We start from the raw sequence: 25074 nt of genomic DNA, 5'->3' as shown, positions 1-25074 counted from the left end.
CACAGAACTCTATCAGGCTTGTTAGGCATGATCTGCCCTTCACAAAGCCATGCTGACTGTCCCTGATCAGACCACGATTCTCTAAATGCCCATAAATTGCTCTAAGAATCTTTTCCAACAGCTTTCCCACCACAGATGTAAGGCTCACTTGTCTGTAATTACCTGGACTATCCCTACTATCTTTTTTGAACAAGGGGACAATATTCGCCTCCCTCCAATCCTCCTGTACCATTCCTGTGGACAACTGCTAAACTCTTGGGACTATTGCAAAACATTTACTGCTCAGTAGATATCTTGGTGTTCCAATGCAAGCCTTTAAGTAAAGTACTCCAACACAAAGTGTGGATTGAACCCAAAAAAAAATTGATCTTTCATTATCTTCCCTAAACTGTGTGGCAGCTTTTGCTGCTGGTTATTGGAGCCATTATTGGGGAACATTAATAATGAGTATATTTATATTATCTCCAATGTTGAGTTTTCAATGTTTTATCTGGAGTTGAGTGAATTTTTGTTTTCAGCTTTGAATTGAAGCAAAGAAAATAAAATAGTTTAATGTTTAAATGAGCTAAGATGCATTGTCCAGGAACATCTGTAAAATGCTGAAAGCTTTAATTTTTTTCCCCTGTATAGTGGAGAAAGAAGTGGAGAAGCCAAAAGAGCTGAGCAAAGAGCCAGCAGAACCTGAACCAATGGAGATGGAGGTGGAGGAGCCTAAAGAAGAACCTCCAAAAGAGAAAAAAGAGGTTTGTGGGAAGGCTGTAGGAAAACAGAAAGCTCTTCATATGTTATTCCTTTTCATCTTCTATTTCTCTAATTAATTAGCAGGAGAGAACACTGTAGCATTTGCAGTTTAGCCCTTTTTGGGAGGAACTCATTCAGAACAGTTTTAAATTAAACCTGTTCAACTCAGCTCTGGATTAAAAATCATGCAACCACTGGGTTCTGCTTTCATTTCCTTGTATTACGTGTATCATGGGTGTAAAGTAGTGTGATGTTTATGATTGTGAATTGTAATCCAGAGTTCAGAACTCATTACAGTAATATAAAAATTTGAATTTTATTTGAAGTATTGGGGAATTAAAGGCAGATATCAGTAAAAGAGTATGAAGCTGCCAGTTATTGATTTGACTCCCCACATTAACGAAATTGCTATTAATTGACAATTCAGTGCAAATACTGAATTGCCAGTAATGTCTACATCCTAAGAATTCAAAAGTCATCAAGCTTTTCTAAGAATATCTAATACTGTTCTCGCATATTTTTGATGGTATAATTTTAAGATTATTATTCTCATAGGTGCTATATATTTGTTTATGTTTAAACAATGATTAAGAATTATTTCTAAGATCACTTTCATTCTATGGTGTCACAAGGCATTACAGAATATTGATTAGGAAAGAGATTGATATTGTTTAAGTCAATTTTGAAATTAGAATGGGCATACTGCAAGCAAGGCATTCATCATTGTCCATTTAACTTCTCCATGCACACAGATTTGTGCTTACAGAATTTCGTGCTGCTAATGATTTGCAAGAAATTGCATTGAGCACTTTAACCATAGTGTAAAAAATTTAGTGGTTGGAATACAGATTTTCAGCTTGCAATCAATGCTTTGGTAAGTATATTCATTTTCATCTTCTATTTTACAACAAAACTCTGTGATACACACTTAATCTGCACAGTGAGATAAAGAGCTTGGATGTGTAATACAGTTTTAATCTGCATATTTTTACAACATAGCAGTCTCTGCTCTCATTTTTTTAGGAGCCAAAGGAGGAGATATTGACTGAAGAAGAAAAAGCTGCACAAAAAGCCAAACCTGTGGCTACCACCCCTGTTCCTGGTACACCATGGTATGTTTATAAATAAGTTTAAGTTATCTATCTTTCCAACATGGAGTTTAAAACTATTTAGGAAAGTAAATGATTTTTTGTATATTTAGGTTGAATGCTATCCTTGTCAGTGACACCAACATTGCAAATATTTAAAGAATATGTTCACAAACAAGAGAAAATCTGCGGGTGCTGGAGGAACTCAGCAGGCCGGGCAGCATCTATGGAAAGAAGTACAGTTGATATTTCAGGCTGAAACCCTTCAGCAGGACTGGAGAAAAAAAGCTGAGGAGTAGATTTGAAAGGTGGGAGGAGGGAAGAGAAATGCCAGGCGATAGGTGAAACTTGGAGGGGGAGGGATGAAGCAAAGAGCTAGGAAGTTGATTGGTGAAAGAGAAAGAAGGTCATGGAAGAAAGAAAAAGGGGAGAAGGGAAACCAGAGGGAGGCAAAGAGATAATATGAGAGAAGGACAAAGGGATGGAAAATGGTGAAGGTGGGGGAGGCAGTACTGGAAGTTTGAGAAATCGATGTTCATGCCATCAGGTTGGAGGCTACCCAAGCAAAGTAATAAGGTGTTCCTCCAACCTAACTGTGGCCTCACCCCGATAGTGGAGAAGGCCATGGATGGACGTTTCGGAATGGGAAGTGAAATTAAAATGGGTGGCTAACTGCTGGACGGAGCCTAGATGCTCAGTGAAGTGGTCTCCAAATCTATGTCAGGTCTTACCAATGTACAAGAGACCACACCAGGAACACTGAACACAGTATATGACCCCAACAGACTCTGCTCTGCATAGCGGAACTTGTCTTCACTCTAAATAATTTCTCCTTTGGGTCCTCTCACTTCCTTCAAGCTACATAGAACAGTCTATGTTCCAAGCCTACACTGGTGACCGTACCGCACTTTTCCTACGCTACATCAACAACTGCATTGGTGTTACTTCCTGCACCCGTGCTGAACTCGTCAGTTTCATCCACTTTGCCTCCAACTTCCACCCTGTCCTCAAATTCACCTAGTATATTTCCAACAGCTCCCCCCCCCCCAACTTTCTCGATTTCTCTGTCTCTGAAGACAGTTTATCCACCAATGACTATTATAAACCAACAGACTCTCAGAGCTACCCGGACTACCTTGTCCCACCCTGCTACTTGTACCCTGCCATCCTCTTCTCTCAATTCCTCCATCTCTGCCACTTCTGCTCTCAGGATGAGCTTTTTCATTCTAGAATGAAGGAAATGTCCTTTTTTTTTCAAAAGGGGCTTCCCTTCCTTCACCATTAACACTGCCCTCAACTGCATCTCTTCCATTTCATGCACATCTGCTCTTACCCCAACCTTCCGCTATGCTACCAAGGATAGGATTCCTATGTCCTCGCCTACCATCCCATTAACCTCTGTGTCCAGCACATTATTCTCTGAATCTTCTGCCACCTCCAAATGGATCATCCCACCACCAACACATCTTTACCCTCCGACCCCCCATTTTTTGCTTTCCACAGGGATCACTCCCTATGCGACTCCCTTGTCCATTCTTCCTTCCCCACTGATTTCCCTCCTGACATTTATCCTTGCAAGTGGAACAAGTGCTGCTGCACCTGCCCCTACACCACCTCCCTCACTACCATTCGGGACCCCAAACAGTCCTTCCAGATGTGAGTCTGTTGGAGTCATATACTGTGTCTGGTGCTCCCGGTTTGGCCTCTTGTATATCAGTGAGATCCGACATACATTAGGAGACCGCTTCACCAAGAATCTAAGCTCCATCCACTAGAACAAGCGGGATATCCCAGTGACCACCCATATTAATTGCACTTCCCATTTCTATTCTGAGATGTTCATCCATGGCCTCTTCAAATGTCGTGATAAGGCCACACTTAGGTTGGAGGAACAATACCTTATATTCCATTTGAGTAGCCTCCAACCTGATGGCATGTACATTGATATCTCAAACTTCCAGTAATGCCTCCCCCGCCCACCCCACTTCACCATTTCCCATCCCCTTGTTCCCCTCTCCCACCTATTGTCTGGAGTTTCTCTCCCCTCCCCCCACTTTTCTAATCTGCTCTTCAGCACTTTTTCTCCAGTCCTGCCAAAGGGGTTTGGCCTGAAACGTTGACTGTATTTTTTTTCATAGTTGCTGCCTGGCCTACTGAGTTCCTCTAGCATTTTGTGTGTGCTGTGAAATATATGTGTATATTCATGCTTTCAGTCTGCTAGTCATTTCATGGGCAGGAGCTGTTACACACTATTAATCAATTTTGAAATTCATTCATTCTTGCATAGTTTTGAAACACAGCATCTTAAAGTAAAAGGAAAGAAATAATTGAAACTATTTTGCTGCCAGTTTCTTCTGAAAGAATTGGATTTTTATCTGGTAATCTGTACATGAAAGGTAACCATTAAGTACAAGTCACTGCACAGCACTAAATGCTGAAGAATATTGCTGTCCTCCATTTGCTTATTTTATTCTGTATTTGGTGGGCAGTTTTCTTTGGTTGAAACAATTGTTTGAATTTGTCTTGAGTTTCCCAGTGAAGATTCCTCAAAAGATTGACTGAAATTCCATTACTACTGTCATTTGAGACAATGTTGGGGGATTCTAGGTATAGCCCATATATTACTATGCCTTTATTTTTGTTCTGAAAGCCAATCTAACCTAAAATAAAGAAATCCATTATAGTAGGAACTCTGTTTTTTGTGTAAATGTCCTTCAGTGTTTTTCTCAGGACGTTCAGTTGTAATTTTCATTGGGCATTGGACTTCTGGATGATGCCAGTTAATTTAAGATATGATATGGTAAGTAAACATAAAACAATCCCAGTGCACTGAATTCACATACAAAATCTTAAAGAAAAGGACCAAAGAATATGGATTTGTTTTTATAAGAAAGTGATACATTGAAATTTTGCAAAGGAAGAAATATTTTGAAACGCATAAAGTCGGTTAAATCCATGGGCCTGACGAAGTGTATAATAGATATTGTGGCAATCAAAGGATGGAGTTGTTGAGAAACTGGCAGAGATTTCTGTATCTTAGTTTTTGGTGAGGTACTGGAAGACGAGTGTGGCTTATGTTATACCTTTTATTTAAGAAGAGCTGCAAAAATAAGGCAATGAACTAGAGGCTGATGGGCCTTACAACAGCGTGATTGACTGGACAGGAGTCTGAGAAACAGGATTTGAAAAAAAGACTGATTACTGCATGGGAAATCATGTCTCACAGATTTAGTTGAGTTTTTGAAGAGATGCACAAGATAATTGAGGGCAGAGCAGCAGACGTTGTGTACATGGACCTTTATAGTAAATTAGCCAAGAAGGTTGAGGTGTATGTCATCCAGGGTGAGCTAGCCAATTGATGAAGATGGCATATCTTGATTGGATGGGGCTTTGAGTTTAAGAGCTGGGACATTGTGTTACTGGTGATTAGAGAATTGAAGAGACTGCACCTGAAATATTGCGTGCAGTTCTGGTCGGCATACTGGGACTGATGTGATTCAGGTAGAGTGGGTGCAAACAAGGCTTACTTGGGTGTTGCCAGATGAGAAGGCTTGAGTTATGAGGAGAGACTGGATAGGTTTGGACTATTTCCCCTGTAGCAAAGAGGCTGAGAGGTGATCTTGAAGACGTAAAAAACCATTAGGGGCACAGATATGGTGGTGGTTACAATTTTTTTCCCTAGGTCTGGAGTCCATATGAAGAGTTCATAGGTTAAAGGTGAAAGCAGAAAAACCTACAGCGGACCTGAGGGGCAAGTGTTTCATACTGATGGCAGTGGGTATCTGAGAAGAGATGGGTTCAGTTGCAAGGTTTAGGTCCAATTTGGGGTACATTTTGTGGGTAGGAAATGTTTAGAGGGATATGGTCCAAATGCAGGCAAATTGGACGAGTTCAGTTATCTATCTTGGTCGGAAAAGGTGTGCTTATTTTACTTATTTAGAGATGCAGCATGAATTGGGCCCTTAACACCAGCAATCCCAGATTTAACCCTTAATCAAGGGACAATTTACAATGACTAATTAACCTACTAACCAGTACATCTTTGGACTGTGGGAGAAATCTGGAGCACCAGGAGGAAACCCACATAGTCCACAGGGACGACGTACAAATTCCTTACAGAGGATGCCAGGATTAAACTCTCATCTCTAAAGTACAGAGCTTGTAATAGCATCACAGTGAATACTGTGCTGCCATGGTGCTCTCAGTGCAGCTGGAGGACTGGTTTCTGTGCTGTAGAACTATGGCATCTGGTTTCCTGTAATAAATGTTAATCAGTGCTGTTGTATCAGATTAATGTGCTGAAGTTGTAAAGATGATCATTAAGGAGCATTTCTTTTCTCCCAAATGTGTAGCACAAGCTGACATATAGTTCAAATCAAATTCGGACTTTACTTTGTATGTTTGAGGTGCACTGTTAATTATTTGGAGACTAGTTTCGTAGTTGGAAACATAGAAAACCTACAGCACAATATAGGACCTTCAGCCCACAAAGCTGTACTGAACATGTCCTTACCTTTGAACTACCTAAGCTGACCCACAGTCCTCTATTTTTCTAAGCTCCTTGTATCCATCCAGGAGTCTCGTAAAAGACCCTATCGTTTCCGCCTCCACCACTGGTGCCAGTAGCCCATTCCACGCACTCAACACTCTTTACGTTTAAAAACTTACCCCTGACTTCTCCTCTGTACCTACTTCCAAGCACCTTAAAACTATGCCCTCTTGTGCTAGCCATTTCAGCCCTGGGAAAAGCCTCTGACTGTCCACACTATCAATGCCTCTCATTATCTTGTACACCTCTATCAGGTCGCTTCTCATCCTCTGTTACTCCAAGTAGAAAGGCCGAGTTCACTCAACCTATTCTTATAAGGCATACTCCCCAATCCAGGCAGCATTCTCGTAAATCTCCTCTGTACCCTTTCTTTGGTTTCCACGTCCTTCCTGTAGTGAAGCAATCAGTATTGAGCACAGTACTCCAAGTGGGGTCTGAGCAGCGTCCTATATAGCTGCAACATTACCTCTTGGTTCTTAAACTCAGTTCCACGATTGATGCCTTCTTAACCACAGAGTCAACCTGTGCAGCAGCTTTGAGTGTCCTATGGACTTGGTCCCCAAGATCCCTCTGATCCTCCACACTACCAAGAGTCTTGCCGTTACTGCTCTATTCTGCCATCGTATTTGACCTACCAAAATGAAGCACCTCACACTTATCTGGGTTGAACTCCATCTGCCACTTCTCAGCCCAGTTATTTCATCTTATCAAAGTTCCACTGTAACCTCATGATACATCTTTCAAAATTTAAAGCAGATGAAACATTGTTGAATACCTGATTTTGTCTCTCTCTTCCCCCCCCCCCACTCCATTTTTGGATTAGGGAAAATGGGAGGGAAGATTGTCAACTTTATTTTTTATTTTGTTTTATATATTAAGGGGGTGAAGGTCAACGGTGTTACATTGCTATCTACTGTTAAATTCAGTGCTCAAAGATTTTCAAGGTATAGGGCTGTTCTTCCAGTAGATGGTGCTAAATTTGCAAATATGACATACTGCTGGAATTATTGTATTTTTTAATAATTCTACTTCCACCCACCCACCCCATAATCCACCTATAGGAGTTCTGTTGAAATTAGTCTTGCTGATGTAATCTCCTCTCCTCTTCAGGTTTTGGTTTCTTAATGCTTCTACTTTGCCTGTTTTACTTTATTCATGTCACTGTTCATCCTGAACTGCACATTAATCAATTGATCCAAGGCATTCTACTTTGCCACTTCAGTCTGTGTCAATAATGTTTGCCACATCTTGAGTTCGATCTTTGTTTCCAAGGATTTCAAAACTTTGGAACCACTTTACTCTTTTGTCCACTTCAACCACAGCTTTTTCCTCTCTCTCTTCTCCCTGTTCCTTCAATTAATTTACTTTCACAATTTTTGTTTTCTTGTCATTTTGTTCTTTGTCCCAGTTCTTCTGTTTGAACAAGCGAAAGCTGATCTTACCAAAGGTGAACGAGAGCGATGCTCAACTTAATAAAATATTTTCATTTTAGGTGTGTTGTGTGGACTGGCGATGAGCGAGTATTTTATTATAACCCAACAACCCGCTTGTCAATGTGGGATAGGCCAGATGAACTGGTTGGAAGAGCTGACGTTGACAAAATTATCCAGGAACCTCCTCACAAAAAATGTTCTGACAATGAGAAGAAACTTGGTGAGAGATCCTAGTTACTGATTTAAGCATTACTGTAGCATTATTTCTCATGTAACACCAGTCCATATCTCTAAGTCTTGGTGGTTAGGCTAGCAATGTAAATATGCCTCAAGGTCACGGCGTTCTTGGAGTTATTATTGCAAGAACATGGATAGCTTGAGATGTATTTTTAATTAAATCCAACTATTCTAAAAGGAGAAAATGTAGTGGAGAGGATGTCCAATCTAGAACATGGTTACTGTTTTCTGTGAATTGTGATCTGGGTTTTATTGAATAGTTACTCCTGACTCTTAAAAGTTGCACCTGGCATGATTGGTTTAAAATTTTTATTTGAAATGATTATTACATTTTAAATATCTTAAAAAAGCATGACCTTTAATGATTAACTGTTAAGTTGATTCATTTTTATCTGTCCTATTTGGAATTGGTTTTGCTTTTTAATATGTTCATTCATGTAAAGAACCAAATTCTCAGCAGTTTCTCTGAGCAGTGGTATTTACTTCAAGTTTAGCATGAATTAGTTAGCCAAGGAAATATTTGAATGTTGAACAAATAAAATGGTTGTGTGAATTAGAAAGGGTTGATAAGTTCATATTGTCTTTTTTTATTTAGTGAGAGATGAATCTGAACCTCTGGAGGATGAATATGATGATGAACCAATTAAAGCAAAGAAGCGAAAGTAAGGGAAAATTGAAAAGTAGGCTACACTCTTAAAATATTTACTGTTCCTCAATTCATGTGAGACCACTGTGTATTTAGTTTGCTGTTTTAATGTATTTGCTTGCAACTAAACATTTATTCAAAGAAAATAATTCATAGTAGGAATTGACCTTTTGGCTCGTGCTCTGCCATCCAACAATATCATGGTTGATCTTATCCCATGTCCCCTGATCCCTCTAAATACTCTGAAATTTATTTCTCTATTATGAATGTAATCATTCATAATGTGTGATCATTAATTAAGCCTTCTTAGCAATCCAAAGTGAGAATTCCTAAGATCCACGGTACCAAGTGATGAAATCTATCCTTGGTTCAATTCAAAATGGTCTGTTCTTCTTTCGAGACTTCGACTCTTTTGCTTGGGATTCCTGGGGGGAAAAAGTTGTGACACTTGGCTGATTTTGATGATGCTATTTCAAAGAAGTACAACAGTATCACCTTTCCTCCAGGACCTCACTAAAATGAGTACACTTCAACCTTCCCTGGTTCTAGAACATAGAACATAGAATAGTACAGCACATTACAGGCCCTTTGGCCCACAATGTTGTGCCGACCCTCAAACCCTGCCTCCCATATAATCCCCTACCTTAAATTCCTCCATATACCTGTCTAGTAGTCTCTTAAACTGTTCCTTTCCAATATTTTAAATCCTTTGATGTACAACAATTGCTTTTGCTTTTGTAAAGTCATTTAAAAAAAATTTAAATGATATTGCAGGAAGGATGACCTTAAAGATCCAGAGTCTGAGAAGGAGGCAGCAATGGAAGCTGAGATCAAAGCAGCACGGGAGAGGGCCATAGTTCCACTGGAGACTCGCATGAAACAGTTCAGGGATATGCTGCTTGAGAGAGGGGTAAGGACCTATGTGAATTCTCTATTTTTCTCTCAAGCTTTTGCAAATAAGGAATACTAAGTTTAGGGTTGATTTCCGTTTGTAATTGCTAACCAGTAGAGAATTCAGTGTGTTTTTCTGGTGGCCAAACCAGATCATCAAAGGAGGCTCCACAAAGGTGGGGGCAAGTGATTTAAAAAGTAACATTTGCAGGCTTTCAGGTTTTTTCTTGTGGTCTAATTGTATGTCCAGAGGAGACTTCACACAGGTAGACGCAAACGATTTTTTAAAAGAAGTAGTCTTTGCAGGCTTTCATGTTTTTCTAGCAGCCCAATCATTAACAAAGGCAAATAAAAAAAAAAGGTAGGGACAAAGGGAGCAGCCATTGTTGAATGTACCAGTGTTAGAGGGGTGAGACTTTAGCCCAACAGGCTTGAGTGGGGCAAGTTTCTGATAAATTTTTTCTTCATTCTTCTTAGTTAGTGCAGTGACTGCAGTGCAACGCCAGGTCTGTGTTGTGTCCTTTGTGTAAGATGTGGGAATTGTGGGAGAGCTGCAGCCTCCTGGATAACCACGTGTGTGTCAGATGCACCCAGCCGCAGCTCCTCAAAGAACCTGTTAAGGAACTGGAGCTGCAGGTCAGTGACCTTTGGCTTATACAGCAAACTGTAGAGATAATAAATAGCAGCTACAATGAGGTAGTCACCCCTGAGTTGCAGGTAGCAGATACCTGGGTGACCATCAGGAAATGGGCATCCAGTGCAGAGAATCCCTATGGCTGTTTCCCTCAATAAGTTTACCACTTTGGATACTGTTGAGTATGACAACCTAGGAAGAGGGAGTCACTGCGACCAGGTCTCTGACTCTGAGTGCTGCTGTGGCTCAGAATGGAAGGGGAGAGAAAAGGATTGCAGTAGTGATGGGGATTCCAGGAGTAGACATGAGATTCTGTGATGTATTGCCTCCCAGGTGCCAGGGTCACTTGAAGGGGTCGACTGCATTCTAAAAGTGAGCATCCAGAAGTCTTGTATATCTTGGCATCAATAACATGGGTAGGAAAAGGGAGCAATTCCTGAAAGAATTTAGAGAGTTGGGCACAAAGCTGAAAAGTCGGACTTCCATTGTCGTATTCTCTGGATTGCTGCTTGTGCTACACACCAGTGAGGATAAGAATGTGATAATTTGACAGAGGAGCTAGTGCAAGGGGCAGAGTTGCAGATTTCTGCGTCATTGAATCTCTTCTTAGGAAGGAGTGACCTGTATAAAAGGAACGGATTACACCTGAACCTGAGGGGGACCAATATCCTTGCAGGCAGGTTTGCTAGAGTTGTTGGGGACAGTTTAAACTAATTTAGTAAGGAGATGGGAACTGCAGTGATAGGAGTGTGCATGAGGCAGCTGGTATGCAGTGTGTAGGGAGACTATCAGGAGGGTAGGTAGATGAGATTAAAGTATAACATGGGGGTAAAAATTAAAACGTGACAAATACAGAACTGAGGTGTTATATTTGAATGCTTGCAGTATATCCAATAATGTAGATTAATCACAGTTAGAGATTGGCACATATGATGTTGCAGGCATCATGGAGTCATGGTTGAAAGAAGATTATTGGGAGCTTAACATCCAAGGATGCACATTTTATGGAAAGGACAGGCAGGTAGGCAAATGGGTGGCATAGTTCTGTTGGTAAAAAATTAAATCAACTCCATAGAAAGAGGTGACATAAGATTGGAAAATGTATAATTGTTGTGGGTAGAATTAAGAAACTGCAAGGGTAAAAAGACCCTGGTGGAAGTTACATACAGGGCTCCAAGCAGTAGCCAGGATGTGGGTTATAAATTACAGTGGGAGATAGAACAGGCAGTGTGACGATTGTGGGGGATTTCAATATTCTGGTAGATAGGGAAAATCAGATTGGTGCTGGATCCCAAGAGAGTCTCAAGAGTTTGTAGAATGCCTACAAGATGCCTTATGGTTGATTCCACTATACGCAAAGCAATTCTAGTCTGGATGTTGTGTAATGAAGTGGATTTGTTTAGGGAGCTTAAGGTAAATATATGATACTATATTATGATAGTATTCTCCTTGCCGTTTAAGAGGGGAGAAGCGAAGGTCCGATATATCAGTATTTCAGTGGAGTAAGGGGAAATATAAAGGCATGACAGAGGAGCTGGCCACAGTTGATTGGAATGGGGCACAAGCAGGAATGACAACAGAACAGCAATTGCTGGAATTTCTGGTCACCTTACTACAGAAAGGATGTGGAAGCCATAGAAAGGGTGCAGAGGAGATCTACAAGGATGTTGCCTGGATTGGGGAGCATGCTTTATGAGAATAGGTTGAGTGAACTCTGCCTTTTTTCTTGGAGCGACGGAGGATGAGAGATGACCTGATAGAGGTGTGTAAGATGCATTGATTGTGCTTTTTCCCAGGGCAGAAATGGCTAGCATGAGAGGGCACAGTTTTAAGGTGTTTGAAAGTAGGTACAGAGGAGATATCGGTTAAGTTTTTACGCAGAGAGTGGTGAGTGCATGGAATGGGCTGCCGGTGACAGTGGTGGAGGCGGATATGATAGGGTCTTTTAAGAGACTCCTGGATAGTTACATGGAGCTTAGAAAAATAGAGGGCTTTGGGTAACCCTAGGTAATTTCTGAGGTAAGGTCACGTTCAGCACAGCTTTGTGGGGTAAAGGGCCTGTATTGTGCTGTAGATTTTCTATGTTTCTAATTCAGAAGGTGCACGATAGGTACATCCCAAAAAAGTATAGGTTTCCCCCGCAACCCGAGGGTAGAGCGTTCCTATGAAACCGTTTGTAATCCGAAATGTTGTAAAGCGAAGAAGCAATTACCATTAATTTATATGGGAAATATTTTTGAGCGTTCCCAGACCCAAATCAAAGCAAATAACACATAAAACCTAAAATAACACTAGCATGTAGTAAAAGCAGGAATGATATGATAAATTTATATCATATAAAGTAGAAATATTGTAGGTACGGTGTAGTTTCACTTATCAAACTCGGGAAGGCAGCGAGCCAAAATCGATTTGGAGGAAAAAAAATCGGCACGTACACACATACACGCGTGCTCAAACAACTGCCTGCACAAGGCTTCACGGTCATTGTAGTCTTTCTTAGGGTAAACACACGAATAAAGCGGGCGTCTTTTCTCTGTAAAAGCGAAAATCCTGTTTGGTTAGCAAAAACAGGTACTAATGTAAGTCTTTCGTAACAACGAGCTGTCATAAAGCGAACGTTGGAAAAGCAGGATGACATAACTGTGGCTGACAAGGGAAATCAAATAAACATAAAAACAAAAGAGAGGGCATATAATAGAGCAGAAATTAGTAGGAAGTTGGAGGATTGGGAAACTTAAAAAACCAACAGAAGGCTACAATAAAAGCCATAAGGAAAGAAAAGGTGAAATATGAAGGTAAGCTAGTCAATAATAGTTTGTTTTAGATAAATGGAGTAAAAAAAAAGAGGTGAGAATAGATATTGAACACTGCAAAACAATGTTGGGAGAGGTAGGAATGGAATACAAGGAAATAGTGAACAAACTGAATAAGTATTTTGAATCAGTCCTCGCTGTGGAAGACACTAGCAGTATGCAGGAAGTTCCAGAGTGTTTTCATCTGTAATGGAATTTGTATGTTTGTAATTTTTTTTATTAATATATCATTTGTATTCTGTCCATATTACTAATAATAATAAAAAGATTTAGAAAGAAAGAAAGAAAGAGTGTTGTGGCAGAAGTGAGTGCAGTTGCTATTACTAGGGATAAGGTGCTTGGGAAGCTGAAAAGTCTGAATAAGTCATCTGGACCAGATGAACTACACCCCAGAGGTAGTTGATGAGAATGTGAAGGCATGATAATGATCTTTAACAAATCACTAGATTCTGGTATAATTCTGGAGGACTGGAAAATTTGCAAGAATTTTTCAAGAAAGGAGGGAGGCAGAAGAAAGGATATTGGAGGCCAATTAACCTGGCTGAGTGGGAAGATGTTGGAGTCAACTGTTAAGGATGAGGTCTCAGGGTACTGCCTGGTATGCTTAAGAGAAAATTTGTCTTGCTTGCTAAATCTTTTGGAGTTCTTTGAAGAAATAACAAGATAGAAGGAGTGTCAGTGGATGTTGTATATTTTGACTTTTCAGAAGGCCTTTGACAAGGTGCTACACTTGAGGCTCTTTAACAAGATATGAGCCTGTGCTATTACAGGAAAGATACATGGATAGAGTTTTGGCTGATTGAGGCAAAAAGTGTGAATAAAAGGAGCCTTTTCTGTTTGGCTACCGGTGACTTGTGGTGTTCCACAGGGTCCATGTTGTGATTGTTTCTTTTTGTTATATGTCAATAATTTGGATGACAGAATTGATGACTGTGGCCAGGTTTGTGGATGTTATGAAGATAGGAGGAGGCGTAGGTGGTGTTGAAGAAGCAGAGAGGCTGCAGAAGGACTTAATGACTAAGTGTAGGAAAATGGACCAAGAGATGGCAGATGCAATGCTGTTTTGGGAAGTGTATTGTCACACACTGCATTAGAAGGAATAAAAGTGTAAAATATTTTCTGAACAGGGAGAAAATTCAAAAATCCGAGGTGCAAAGGGAATTGAGAGTCCTTATGCAGGAGTCCGTAAAGTTTAACCTGTGGAGGGAGTGGTGGGAATTTTGTTAAATGTAATATTAGCATTCATTTCAAGCAGACCAGGATATAAAAGCAAGAATGTAATGCTGAGGCTGTATAAAGCACTAGTGAGGCTTCACTTGGAGTATTGTGAGCAGTTTTGGGCCCCTAATCTAAGAAAGTATGTGCTGTCATTGGAGGGGGTCCAGAGGAGGTTTACAAGAATGATTCCGGGAATGAAAGGGTTATTGTCTGAGGAGTGTTTGATGGCTCTTGCCTGTACTGGCTGGAATTTGGTAGAATGAGTGGGCATCTCATTGACACCTATCGAATATTGAAAGCCTAGCTAGATTGGATGTGGAAAGAATGTTTCCTATGGAAGGAGAGTCTAGTACCAGAGGGCACAGTCTCAGAGTAGAGATGAGGAGGAATTTCTTTAACCATTTGGTAGTCAATCTGTGGAGTGCATTGCCACAGCTGGCTGTAAGGCCAGGTCATTGTGTGTATTTAAAGCAGAGATTGATAGGTTCTTGATTAGTCAGGATGTGGAAGGTCTCAGGGAAGACGGCAGGAAAATGGATCTGCCATAAGCACGTGGCCAAGTGGACCCATGGACTAAATGGCCTAATTCTGCTCCTATGTCTTAATGCTCTTAAAAAGTTTTTCTTGAATGTGTTGAGATCCTGTCAGGTGCCAAGTGACATCTGTGCTGCTTGTTTCATGAGCCCTGTTTTGTATTGTTTCAATATTTTAAGAGTTTTGGGATAATTATTTCATGGGAGCTTGGGCAACATTGGATCATCTTATTTAAAATTTATCTGCAAATTTAGAGATTTCCATTTCAGTACCCACTTCTGCCTGCTGTTAAATTCCACTTACTCCAAAGTAAGTCTCATTGAATATGGGTTTAGTTATTGTTTGATGTATTCATTTTTAGGATGTGGATTTCAAAGGGATGACTGATATTTAGTGCCTGTTCCTTTGCTGTTGAAACAAATAGCTAGCTTAATTTGGCTATTTTGGAGGGCATGTAAGATTCACATTTTCAGATTTGTAGCCTTATTTTGTTTAGATTTGGTGAAAATGGAAGATTTCCTTCCCTAAAGAAAAATGATAAATGACAAATGAAGTAGTTTAATCATATTGATGCTGATATTCCACGTGTTTATTGAAATGCATATTGTGGCTGTTCGAATTTTTTACGTCTTTTTTGTGTTAACAGTAATTCAGTATTCCACTTTATATGATCTATTATGAACTGTTTAATTGGGCTTTCACAACAATTTGTCTATAAGTGCCATCTTTTTTAAGATTGAGTGTATTACTTGTGCAAAAATTGCCATTCACCTTGGGGTTTATGAGCTGTCAGCTTTGATGGCAAATTAACTGATTGATTTGGTTTTCTTACAAGGCATACCTTGGGAATCACCCAGAATTTTTACCCAAGGTCGCATTCCAGTTCCAGTCAGGTCAGGATGTAATCCAGCAGTTTTATGTACTGCCAGGCAAATTAGAGCTAGAACATTGCAAACATCCAAATGATGGAAACAGTCTAAAGGTATTGTGTGCTGTTGAAGCAATTCTGATGGTAATTTAGTTCTTGTGGAATGATGGGTGGGTATCAAAGCTTACCTAAATGTGTGGATAGACCTAAATCTTGCAGGCAAGGTGGTAGACAACTAGATTTGTAAAAATGTTCAACTTCTTTCAAAACCAGTTTGTTCCAGCCTGGTAAAATGTGCAGCTACTATTGGGAGCTGTCCTCTCAATAGCTAATTATTATTTTTTTTTAATCAGTGACACTGGTTTGTCTGGCAAATTGTCTTGACAGCTTTTAAAAAATATATATATTAATGGGTGCACTGTATCATTTGATTTTCTTAACAAACATGAATTCAAAAAAATCCCACACAAATCAAAATGCAGATGATGGTAAGCTGAAGTTACAATGGAAGATGGTGGAGATATGAAATTTAAAAGGGAAAATATCCAGCGGGTCAGGCAGCAGCTCTGAAGATAGAAACAGTTCAAGTACAAGATGAAAGAAAACAGAGGAGAGAGGGTAGGGAGTGCTTGGCCTATAAGATACAGTTTGGAGAAGTGAAACTTAAATTGATGGCAAAAATACGAAATAACAAAGCATTTGAAATATTCAGGGAGTATCTGCAAAGAGTGGAACAATTAACCTTTCGTTTATAATTTTGCATTGTAACCATCCAGTTCTCTTTGTAGCTGGAAATGCTAGTTATCTTAATTTGTTGAATTCATTATTCTGTCCTCAAGATTGCGATGTCTCCGTTTGGCAGATGAGTTGATGTTGAGCTTAATTAGAACCAAAAGAAGGAGCTGGAAATACTCAGCAGTTCAGGGAGAAGAGCTTCGGCAGAGCTGTTGAACTTCATAGCAAATGTTTCAGACAGAAAACGGTGAGAAATCCTCAGTGTCGGGCATTAGGAAGCTCAGAGTCATCCTAGTTGATGGAGTGTAGGTGTCAGATAGAGTGATTGCCCGATTTGCTTTTGGTTCCTCTAATGTAAGGAGATCATGTCACGAACACAGTGGCATTTTCTAAATTGCAGGAGCTACAGATCAATTCTTATTGAATTTGGTAGACTTTATTTTAAAGGGGGGTGGGAAGTGAAGAGGTAAAAGGGCAACTGTTTCATCTTCATTTGCACTCCAAGGTGTAATGAGAAGGAGAGTGGATGATATTAAAATAAACATGTGAGCTAGATTCTTATGGAGACAATGAAAATATTGAAAAAGAAAAAAAGTTCTTATGGAGACAACACCTTTCATTAAAATTCTGAAAGGGTTCGGGTTACAGACTGTGAAGATGTGTTTGATTATGACATTACAATAAACAAAAAGTTGTGGATGATGGGCAATTGAGTGTAAAGATTTGTAGAGTGTAAGTGAGGACAAGGGGTAACACCCTTGGTCTGAGAGGACAGAGAGCTGCAAGCAGAATGGGGAATTGAACGGATGTAATTGAATGCTCTGTCATCTGTAATATTGTTTGCTGATTTATAACCTGTGAAATGCAGGAGGAAGAGGTGAGGAGGAAGAATAAAATTTAGAGGAAGAATAAAATTTGGGTGAAGCGAAAGTGATTGTATGGGAGTAACTTGTAAGGTCTATATGAGATTAGGAAGCTTTGGGGATATGGTCATAAGCAAAATGGGGGAGGAGAGGTGTTGCATATCTTCCACAGAGCTGGGCATACTTTTCCCACAGCTTTGCAATCCTCTTACAAGGGGAATTGTTAGTGCTCATCCTTAAATTTCAGTCTGTTCTCTGGAGGTTTTTGTATGAAAGACTCTACATACTGTTATTTTGATGAATAGAAGAAACAATAGATCATATTTTGCTTTTGGGCTTTGCATTGAACAACAGTGTGACTCTTGTCCATTTCTACGTCCCCAGCAAGTTCATAGTTAATATCAGATGATAAGTCTCAAATTAGTTTCCATCAAAATGTGATGAAATGGTACTGGTCTTTGCACATATAGAAGTGAGTGAGTGGAGGCTATATCCAGAATGTCAAAGTGGCGTTTTTATCCCCATACTCAGTATGTGATTTCCCTAATGAGTTGAGCTCTTTGCCTGCTCAGTAGAGGGTCTGTGTCATTTGAAGAAAGAGTTTGACCCTGGGAGGTAGGTAATTTAAATTAATTATCCTCCCTGCTGCTTTCTTTTCCTTCCTCTCCAATAAATAAGTCATTTCAATGGGAATAAATGCTCTCTTAAAAAGTAATTAATATAAGTTATTAGAGACCGTGCTTTGTTTATGGCTCTGCAATTTAATCCCCTTCTTGCCTCACGCCATTGCTTAACTGTAGGAACTAGGGACGCAGCATAACATTGGGAAGCTAAGTAGCCTTCATGTAACCATTATTTAGCCTTGTTTTGAAACAACTTTAACACTCCAGTGTCCCCATCCGAGATAGCAACACCCATGTGACTGAAGTTAGGATTAGTACTAAGGTATTCCAGGTGATCTTGCAATTAAACAGGAGCCCTGAATGCTGGAAGGCTGGCCTTCCAAGTTATGTTAGTAGAGTCTTAATCACTCTTTTCAATTTCTAATTTACCCTCTAAGAACCTGAATTTCTAGCTGATGCTTTAACTGCATTTAACTGTTGGTGTTAGGAAAGATGAAACATGCTTTTTTAAGGCAGTGTTTACCAACAATTGCACAGCTTTTAAGCTAACTAATAATTTTTGGGTAATGCCATAGTTTGCTTTTAAATTGCCAGTAACCATATTTTGGGGTCAGGTCATTTGGGAGCCAGATTTATTGGGATCAAGTCTCTCAGTTGTTTCCTAGTCGAGCCATGTCTTGCCTCTTCCTGTAAGATTGCAGAGAGCTTGTGTTTCAGCCAAATTTTCAACTTTCTCAAAGGGCCCAGACTGCTGCTGCATCCTCAACTAAAACTAAAGTTTCATCCTGTAATAGAACCATAGAACACTACAGCACAGTACAGGCCCTTCAGCCCTCTGTGTTGTGCCGACCCATATAATCCTTTTTAAAAAAGTACTAAACCCACACTACCATATTACCCTCCATTTTTCTTTCTTCCATGTGCTTGTCCAAGAGGCTCTTAAATACCCGTAATGTTTTAGCCTCCACCACCATCCCTGACAAGTCATTCCAGGCACTCATAACCCTCTGTGTAAAAAAAAACAAATCAAAAAAACCACACACAACAAAACTTACGCCGACGTCTCCCCTGAACTTCCCTCCCTTAATTTTGTACATATGCCCTCTGGTGTTTGCTGTTGGTGCCTTGGGAAACAGGTATTGACTATCCACCCTATCTGTGCCTCTCATAATCTTGTTGTATCTCTATTTAATCTCCAATTTAATAATCTCTATTTAATAAGAGTTTGAATTGACTTTATTTCTTAAATCCTTCACATACATGAGGAGTAAAAATCTTTATGTTATGTCTCCATCTAAATGTACAATGTGCAATCATAGTAATTCGTAATAATTTATAATAAATAGGACAGTCAATGTAACATAGAAATACACTCAAATCAGCATGAGTTAAACAGTGTACTGGCCTGGTAGAAGAAGCTGTCCTGGAGCCTGTTGGTCCTAGCTTTTATGCTGCGGTACCATTTTCCAGATGGTAGCAGCTGGAATAGATTGTGGTTGGGGTGACTCAGGCCCCCGTTGATCCTTTGGGCCCTATTCTCATACCTGTCTTTGTAAATGTCATGAATCATGCGAAGCTCACAACTACAGATGTGCTGGGCTGTCTGCACCACTCTGCAGAATCCTGCGATTAAGGAAGGTACAGACAACTAATCTCATTGATTTGTTTGTGTCCTTTGTGACTTTTCCTCTGCATAAATAAAAAAAAATAGTTTTATGAATTTGTGTCAGTAATCACAAACAAAAAGGTTTTCCTTATTCTTGGACATTAATTGAAGTTTTCCTGTTTATGCCTTGCATCAGTATTTAAAAGTTCACAGTCATCTTTTTTTTCCCCAGTTATCCAGTTCAGCTGTCATTATGCAAGTACATTCCCAATCTTTTTTAATGCTATTTTCTTTCTTAAAGCAAGACACAACATAGTTCTTTTTTCCCCTTGTGTTGCGCACCTGATGCTACATTTTTAAAATTTGATCTATTAATTCCTCTCAATATTTTCCTAACATCTTGCATTTTTAAATGTTCCATGGTGTGATTGAACGTCACCTAATCTACATCTGGAAAAATAACAACATCTTTTTATTTATGTCATAGAATCTAAATTAATAGTGGTTACAATCAAAAGATTAAATTTCAAGGCTTTCATTTTGTCAGAACTCCTGTTGTGGTCATCTTAAATGTCACCCGGTAGTGGATCTTTTAATGAGAAACTAGTTGACTGATATCTTAATTGTTTAGTGAGTTTCAAGGCTAATTAGTGGAAAAATCGTCAGCATCCCACTGTTTTTTGTTATATCTAATAGAGATGTGTGGTGTAGTAATTTCAGGGTAAAATAGTGGGATCAATCAATCTTAAGTTGGATTTGCTTGTTTGATCATCATCAAAGGAAAGGAAACAACTTCAACATCCACTCCTAGTCTGTTTTCCCAGACTGTTCAGGACAGTATTGTCCCCCAGGCTCAAACAATCCTCTGGTGCTTCATTCAACAGAGCCTTGAAAGTGAGCATCATACTTGACCATATAAGTCATTATTGCCACTCTGACACTGGATCTAGGTAGACATGATCACTGCTTGTGGCAGTGGTACAGGAACAGCGAGCAAAAGCCATTGCTATTGCTTTTTACAGGCATTTACCCTGATAAAACCCAATTAAACGGAGTAAAATCATTTCATATAAAATAAAACATGGAGAATACCTGCTTTATTGGAACATGTTAATATGTCAATAGGTATTTCCTTCTTTAGCTGTACCTGGACATTGAGTGGATTTTGATGTTAAGTCTTTGTTTGGCAGAAGAAATGTATTGGAGTAAGCATTAGAATTTAGAACTGGTTTACAAGCAATTACCTCTTTGCTAATCAGCAACACTTCAGATTTGGATGGATTTAGCTTAGTCATTCTTTGTGTTTTCTGTCTTTATAGGTCTCAGCATTTTCTACATGGGAAAAGGAACTTCACAAGATTGTTTTTGATCCAAGATATCTCCTTCTTAATCCCAAGGAGAGAAAACAGGTAAAAAGGACTACACTGATTGGATTAGAGAAGATTATCTGCAGATGAATAATAGTAAAATGTTGGGGCAGAAAAATACCAGTGAATTAGTGATCTTTGTTGATGTATTCTTCCCCTGCATTCTGTCATATTTCCTTAAAAGTCTACGCTGGATTTTGCTGTGGTTCAGTTTACAGGTATTAGTGATCCTCTAAAATCTTGATGGTAGGTCACATTTGATTTCCAACAGGTATAACAAAGTTGGCTCCAAGCACCATCTAGGTGTTGGGCGCCATTTTCTTTGGCTTACTCCCTTATCTTTGGTCTTTGAGAGTTGGCCAGTTAGAACCATTAGAAATGCTGAAATACTGTAAATATAGATTTATTTAATGTATATATAAATAAAACTATTTCCAGTCAAGATGGCACTGAGCTGCAGTCTCCATTGAGGTTGTAGCTTAGATTCAGTGTTTTTTTAGGTTTGTACGGATGGTTTTGGATGGAGTTAGAGTTCAGATTAGAGTTTATGGACAGGGATGTGGGGGAAGTTAGAGATCAGGCCAGAATCTAGCCTTCTGCTGTGCTTAGCACTCTGCATTTGAAGGATATCCATTGATGGATGTTGGGCCAGCAAGACCTGTGGACAAAGACCAGCTAGGATGAGTGCTGCTGGCACCATAGTACCCCCAGGTCAGTGGGCCCCAGGATTTGAGGTCACTGCGGGCAGGAGGCATGAGGGCTAGTTAACACTGTGTCACCAAGTTGGGAAGAATGGAGACTGAATCCTGAAGTTTGGGGCTTGTCATCTGTGAATCCTGTAGTTGATACTGAAGATTGAAGACTGTTGGGGAGTCCAACTGTCAATGGCCGAATTTTCAAAGCCCTGTGACTGTGACTACGCTGAGGGTTCTCAGTGTGTGTAGAATGGAGGATAGGTGCTTGTTTTTTTGTTGTTTTGATGCTGTTGTTCTTTTGTTGCTGCCTATTGTGGGGAGGCTATGTTGGCATCATAATATGTTGTGATACTTGCAGGCTGCCCCCGGCACATTCTTGGTTGTTAACATAAGTGACACATTTCGTCTTTTTTTGATGTACATGTGATCAATAAATGAACCTGTATCTTATTTAAAGCACTAATAAATAATAAAAGAATCATAGACTAAATTACAGGTAAGCCCCATTCTATTTCCAGCATGACAGCACCCCTTTGCAAAAGGACTGAAAATGAATTCTGCTGGTCTGGCAACATCTGTGGAGAGAAATGGTACTCCCACTATTTCTGTCATCTAGACTAAAAGATAAAGGACAGATAGCCAGTATAGAGGTGATGGGAAAGAGTGGAGCAAAAGTAATAAATGGATTAAGGTGAGAGGCTTTGAAAGGCAGATGGAGGAGGAAAGATTGGAAATAGTGACAGCGGCTGGGAGGCAGAGAAGTGAAAAAAGGAGCTGCTGTCATTGCTGACTGGTCAAGATCTAGCAAAACACAGTTTTAAGATATGTGGAAAATGAGCCAGGGTGACAAGAAAATGTTTTGCACACAGTAGTCATCTAAACTCACCATCTAACAGGCAGAAGCAGATTCAGATTATTCTGAATAAGGGAATGTGGCTGACATGGGGAATGTCCTGGTTTTGGGAATTACTGTCAGTGCTCTTGACAGCTACCATTGCTTTATCTGTTGATACCTTTCTTCTATGCTATGATAGAATATTCTTCAATGGGCAGGTGAAGTTGGATGGGGGAAGCGTGAGGATCCGTTTTTCAAATTCTTAAATGAAATATTATGGTCTTCACTTAATCTTACATATCAGTTCTTTGCTTTTGTTTTAATTGCATCAAACTACATTCTGCACCTCAACTAGTCACACTTTTAGCTCCACAATATCTGAACTTACTTCCTTTGCCTCTGCCTCTGAACCTCACCTGTAATATCCTTGAGTATGTTTTATATTAGTGGTCACCAACCCGTCGATCTTTGAGACTTTCCCAGTAGATCCTGACAAAAAAAGAAAAAAAAACACAAATACTGTTGAGAGATTGTGGTGTTTTAGTTCCGTTCTTTATGTCCAGTGTGCATGCGTGTAGCTCCCCCACACTACACATACTTCATTGGTCCCCACCCACTGGACCGCGAGGAAACGATATGATTCAGCTGCACCTCTCCTCATTCCCTGTCACGGCGACTGTTGAACTTGAACCCACGCGAGGTCGTCAGTCGCCTAAACGCAGTGATACTGTTGTGCCAGGGATCACCGGTTGGCCTCGGGCGGCTGGCGGGAAGTGCTGTCGCTACTGGCCTGGAGTGCTGCCTCTAAACCTGTTTAACACACCAAATGTTCATGGGGAACCCGGTGCTAAAATATTCACAGACGACCTAATTTGGGCTCAGCATTTCGTAAGTATCAGAGTAGCTACCTTGCTGCGATCTACTGAAGCAAATTTTTGTCAGCCGATAGATCCTACAAGGGGGCCAGGCGCGAGTCCTGTCGCACTCCTCGCTCGGTCGCTCTCTCTCTCTCTCTGGACTGTGACTGCCGAGGCCCTGGCATGAGGACGTCCAGCTCTGACCTTGTCCTCTCACCTGACCCACAACCAACCGCACCTGGCCAAGGTGGTGGGTGGGCGGGAGGCTGGAGTTCAGGCCGGGGGGCTGTCTAATGAGGCAATGAAGTCCTCAAAACTGCTTCGGTACCCTGAGTCCAAGCACCCAGCACTTAAAGACAAACCCGTTGAGTTTTTTCAGCAGAAAAAAAACTTGAGCAGCACGTGACAGACGTTAAGTGTGGAGAGCCGCGAAAAATAAATTGTGGAATAGACTGGACATAAGGAACCTGCTTCGAGTATCGCTGTAATCCCGTCGTGTTTAACACCACACTACTTCCCCCCCCCCCCCTCCGGTCTTTTCTGCTCCGGTGCGCATGCGTGTAACTAATTGATCTGGGGTTGATCTTGCCTTTTACTAAGGCCAACATAGGGGATCTTGGGCTTATAAAGGTTGGTGACCACTATTTTATATCATGGCAAAAGGTAGCGTGTAATCTTTAACGTCAGTACCTTGGTGTAGAGAGAAAATCATTATCCATGGTTCCTGATCACCTGCCCTCCAGTGAAATATCTTGAGATGGTTTACCATTGTAACTGTGCCATGTTTGTCCAATTTGTATTTGATGTTTGCACAGGCTGCTAAAGTGGAAATCTCAATTTCAAAATGTTGATATTACTTAAAGCTACATTGTATTCCATAAGACCATAAAACAGGAGCAGAATTAGGCAAATGAGTCCATCAAGTAAGTCTGCTCCTTGATTCAATCATGGCTGATTAATTTTCCTTCCCAAACCCATTCTTCAGCCTTCACCCTGTAATCTTTAACACCCTAATCAAGAACCTGTATCAGCCTCTGCTTTAAGTATGCCCAGTGACTTTGCCTCTGTGGTAATGAATTCCACAGGTCTGCCACTTTTGGCTAACAAAATTTCTCCTCAATCTCTTCCAAAAGGGGCATTATTCTATTCTGAAGCTGTGTCCTCTGGCCCTAGTTTGTCCCAGTATTGGATACATCCTCTCCACATCCACTGTACCCAAGCCTTGCAATGAGATTCTTTATCCCCACCCTCCCCCAACACCCATTCTTCTAAACTCCAATCCTTAAAATCTGATCACTGTTGAGCAACAAGTTTGAATTAATCTGAAGGTATTGAATTTCCATGAAAAGGAAATGGGCATAATTCCAGCTTTTAATCATTCCAGTTTTTACTTAAGTTAAATATCTGAAATTTAATGTTTTGGTGATGCAACAGGTTTTTGACCAGTATGTGAAAACAAGAGCTGAAGAAGAGCGAAAAGAAAAGAAAAACAAGCTGCAGCAATCAAAGGAAGATTTCAAAAAATTACTGGAGGATGCAAAGTTAACTCCCAGGTAAGTGTCCTGTGAGTTTTGCTGCCAGCTCTGGTACCTCATGCTCATTCCTAATTGTTCTTGTCAGAACTCTCAGTTGGCCACATTCTGCTGATCTGGAACTTTAACTTGATCAGATCAGGTAAGGACAACAGTTTTCCTTTCCTTTTTTAAAAAAATACACAACTGGTGAACTCCTTGTATCTTATTGTTGGCCTTCATGCGATGTGTTTAACTTAAATCACTTGGACAACAATGAAATACATTAATTAACCTGAAGGACTCTGGAAATATGCAGATTACTTTTAA

The 25074-nt window shown here is 40.2% G+C and overlaps 1 protein-coding gene across 4 annotated transcripts in view; it reads left to right on the top strand.

Annotated features, from left to right (window-relative positions):
- Nucleotides 1-25074, top strand: part of LOC132405293 (transcription elongation regulator 1-like) — a 105664-nt gene that overhangs the window by 56553 nt on the left and 24037 nt on the right. For all 4 annotated transcript variants that reach the window (XM_059989979.1, XM_059989978.1, XM_059989977.1 and 1 more), the window contains 7 exons: nt 631-743; nt 1765-1853; nt 7871-8031; nt 8644-8710; nt 9469-9604; nt 20799-20888; nt 24668-24786. In XM_059989979.1, coding sequence (XP_059845962.1) covers nt 631-743; nt 1765-1853; nt 7871-8031; nt 8644-8710; nt 9469-9604; nt 20799-20888; nt 24668-24786 — 775 coding nt within the window. The remainder of the gene's footprint in view (nt 1-630; nt 744-1764; nt 1854-7870; nt 8032-8643; nt 8711-9468; nt 9605-20798; nt 20889-24667; nt 24787-25074) is intronic.

The sequence above is a fragment of the Hypanus sabinus genome, chromosome 15 (genome assembly GCF_030144855.1).
Source record: "Hypanus sabinus isolate sHypSab1 chromosome 15, sHypSab1.hap1, whole genome shotgun sequence".
NCBI lineage: Eukaryota > Metazoa > Chordata > Chondrichthyes > Myliobatiformes > Dasyatidae > Hypanus > Hypanus sabinus.
This window is presented reverse-complemented; position numbering and strand designations above follow the sequence as displayed.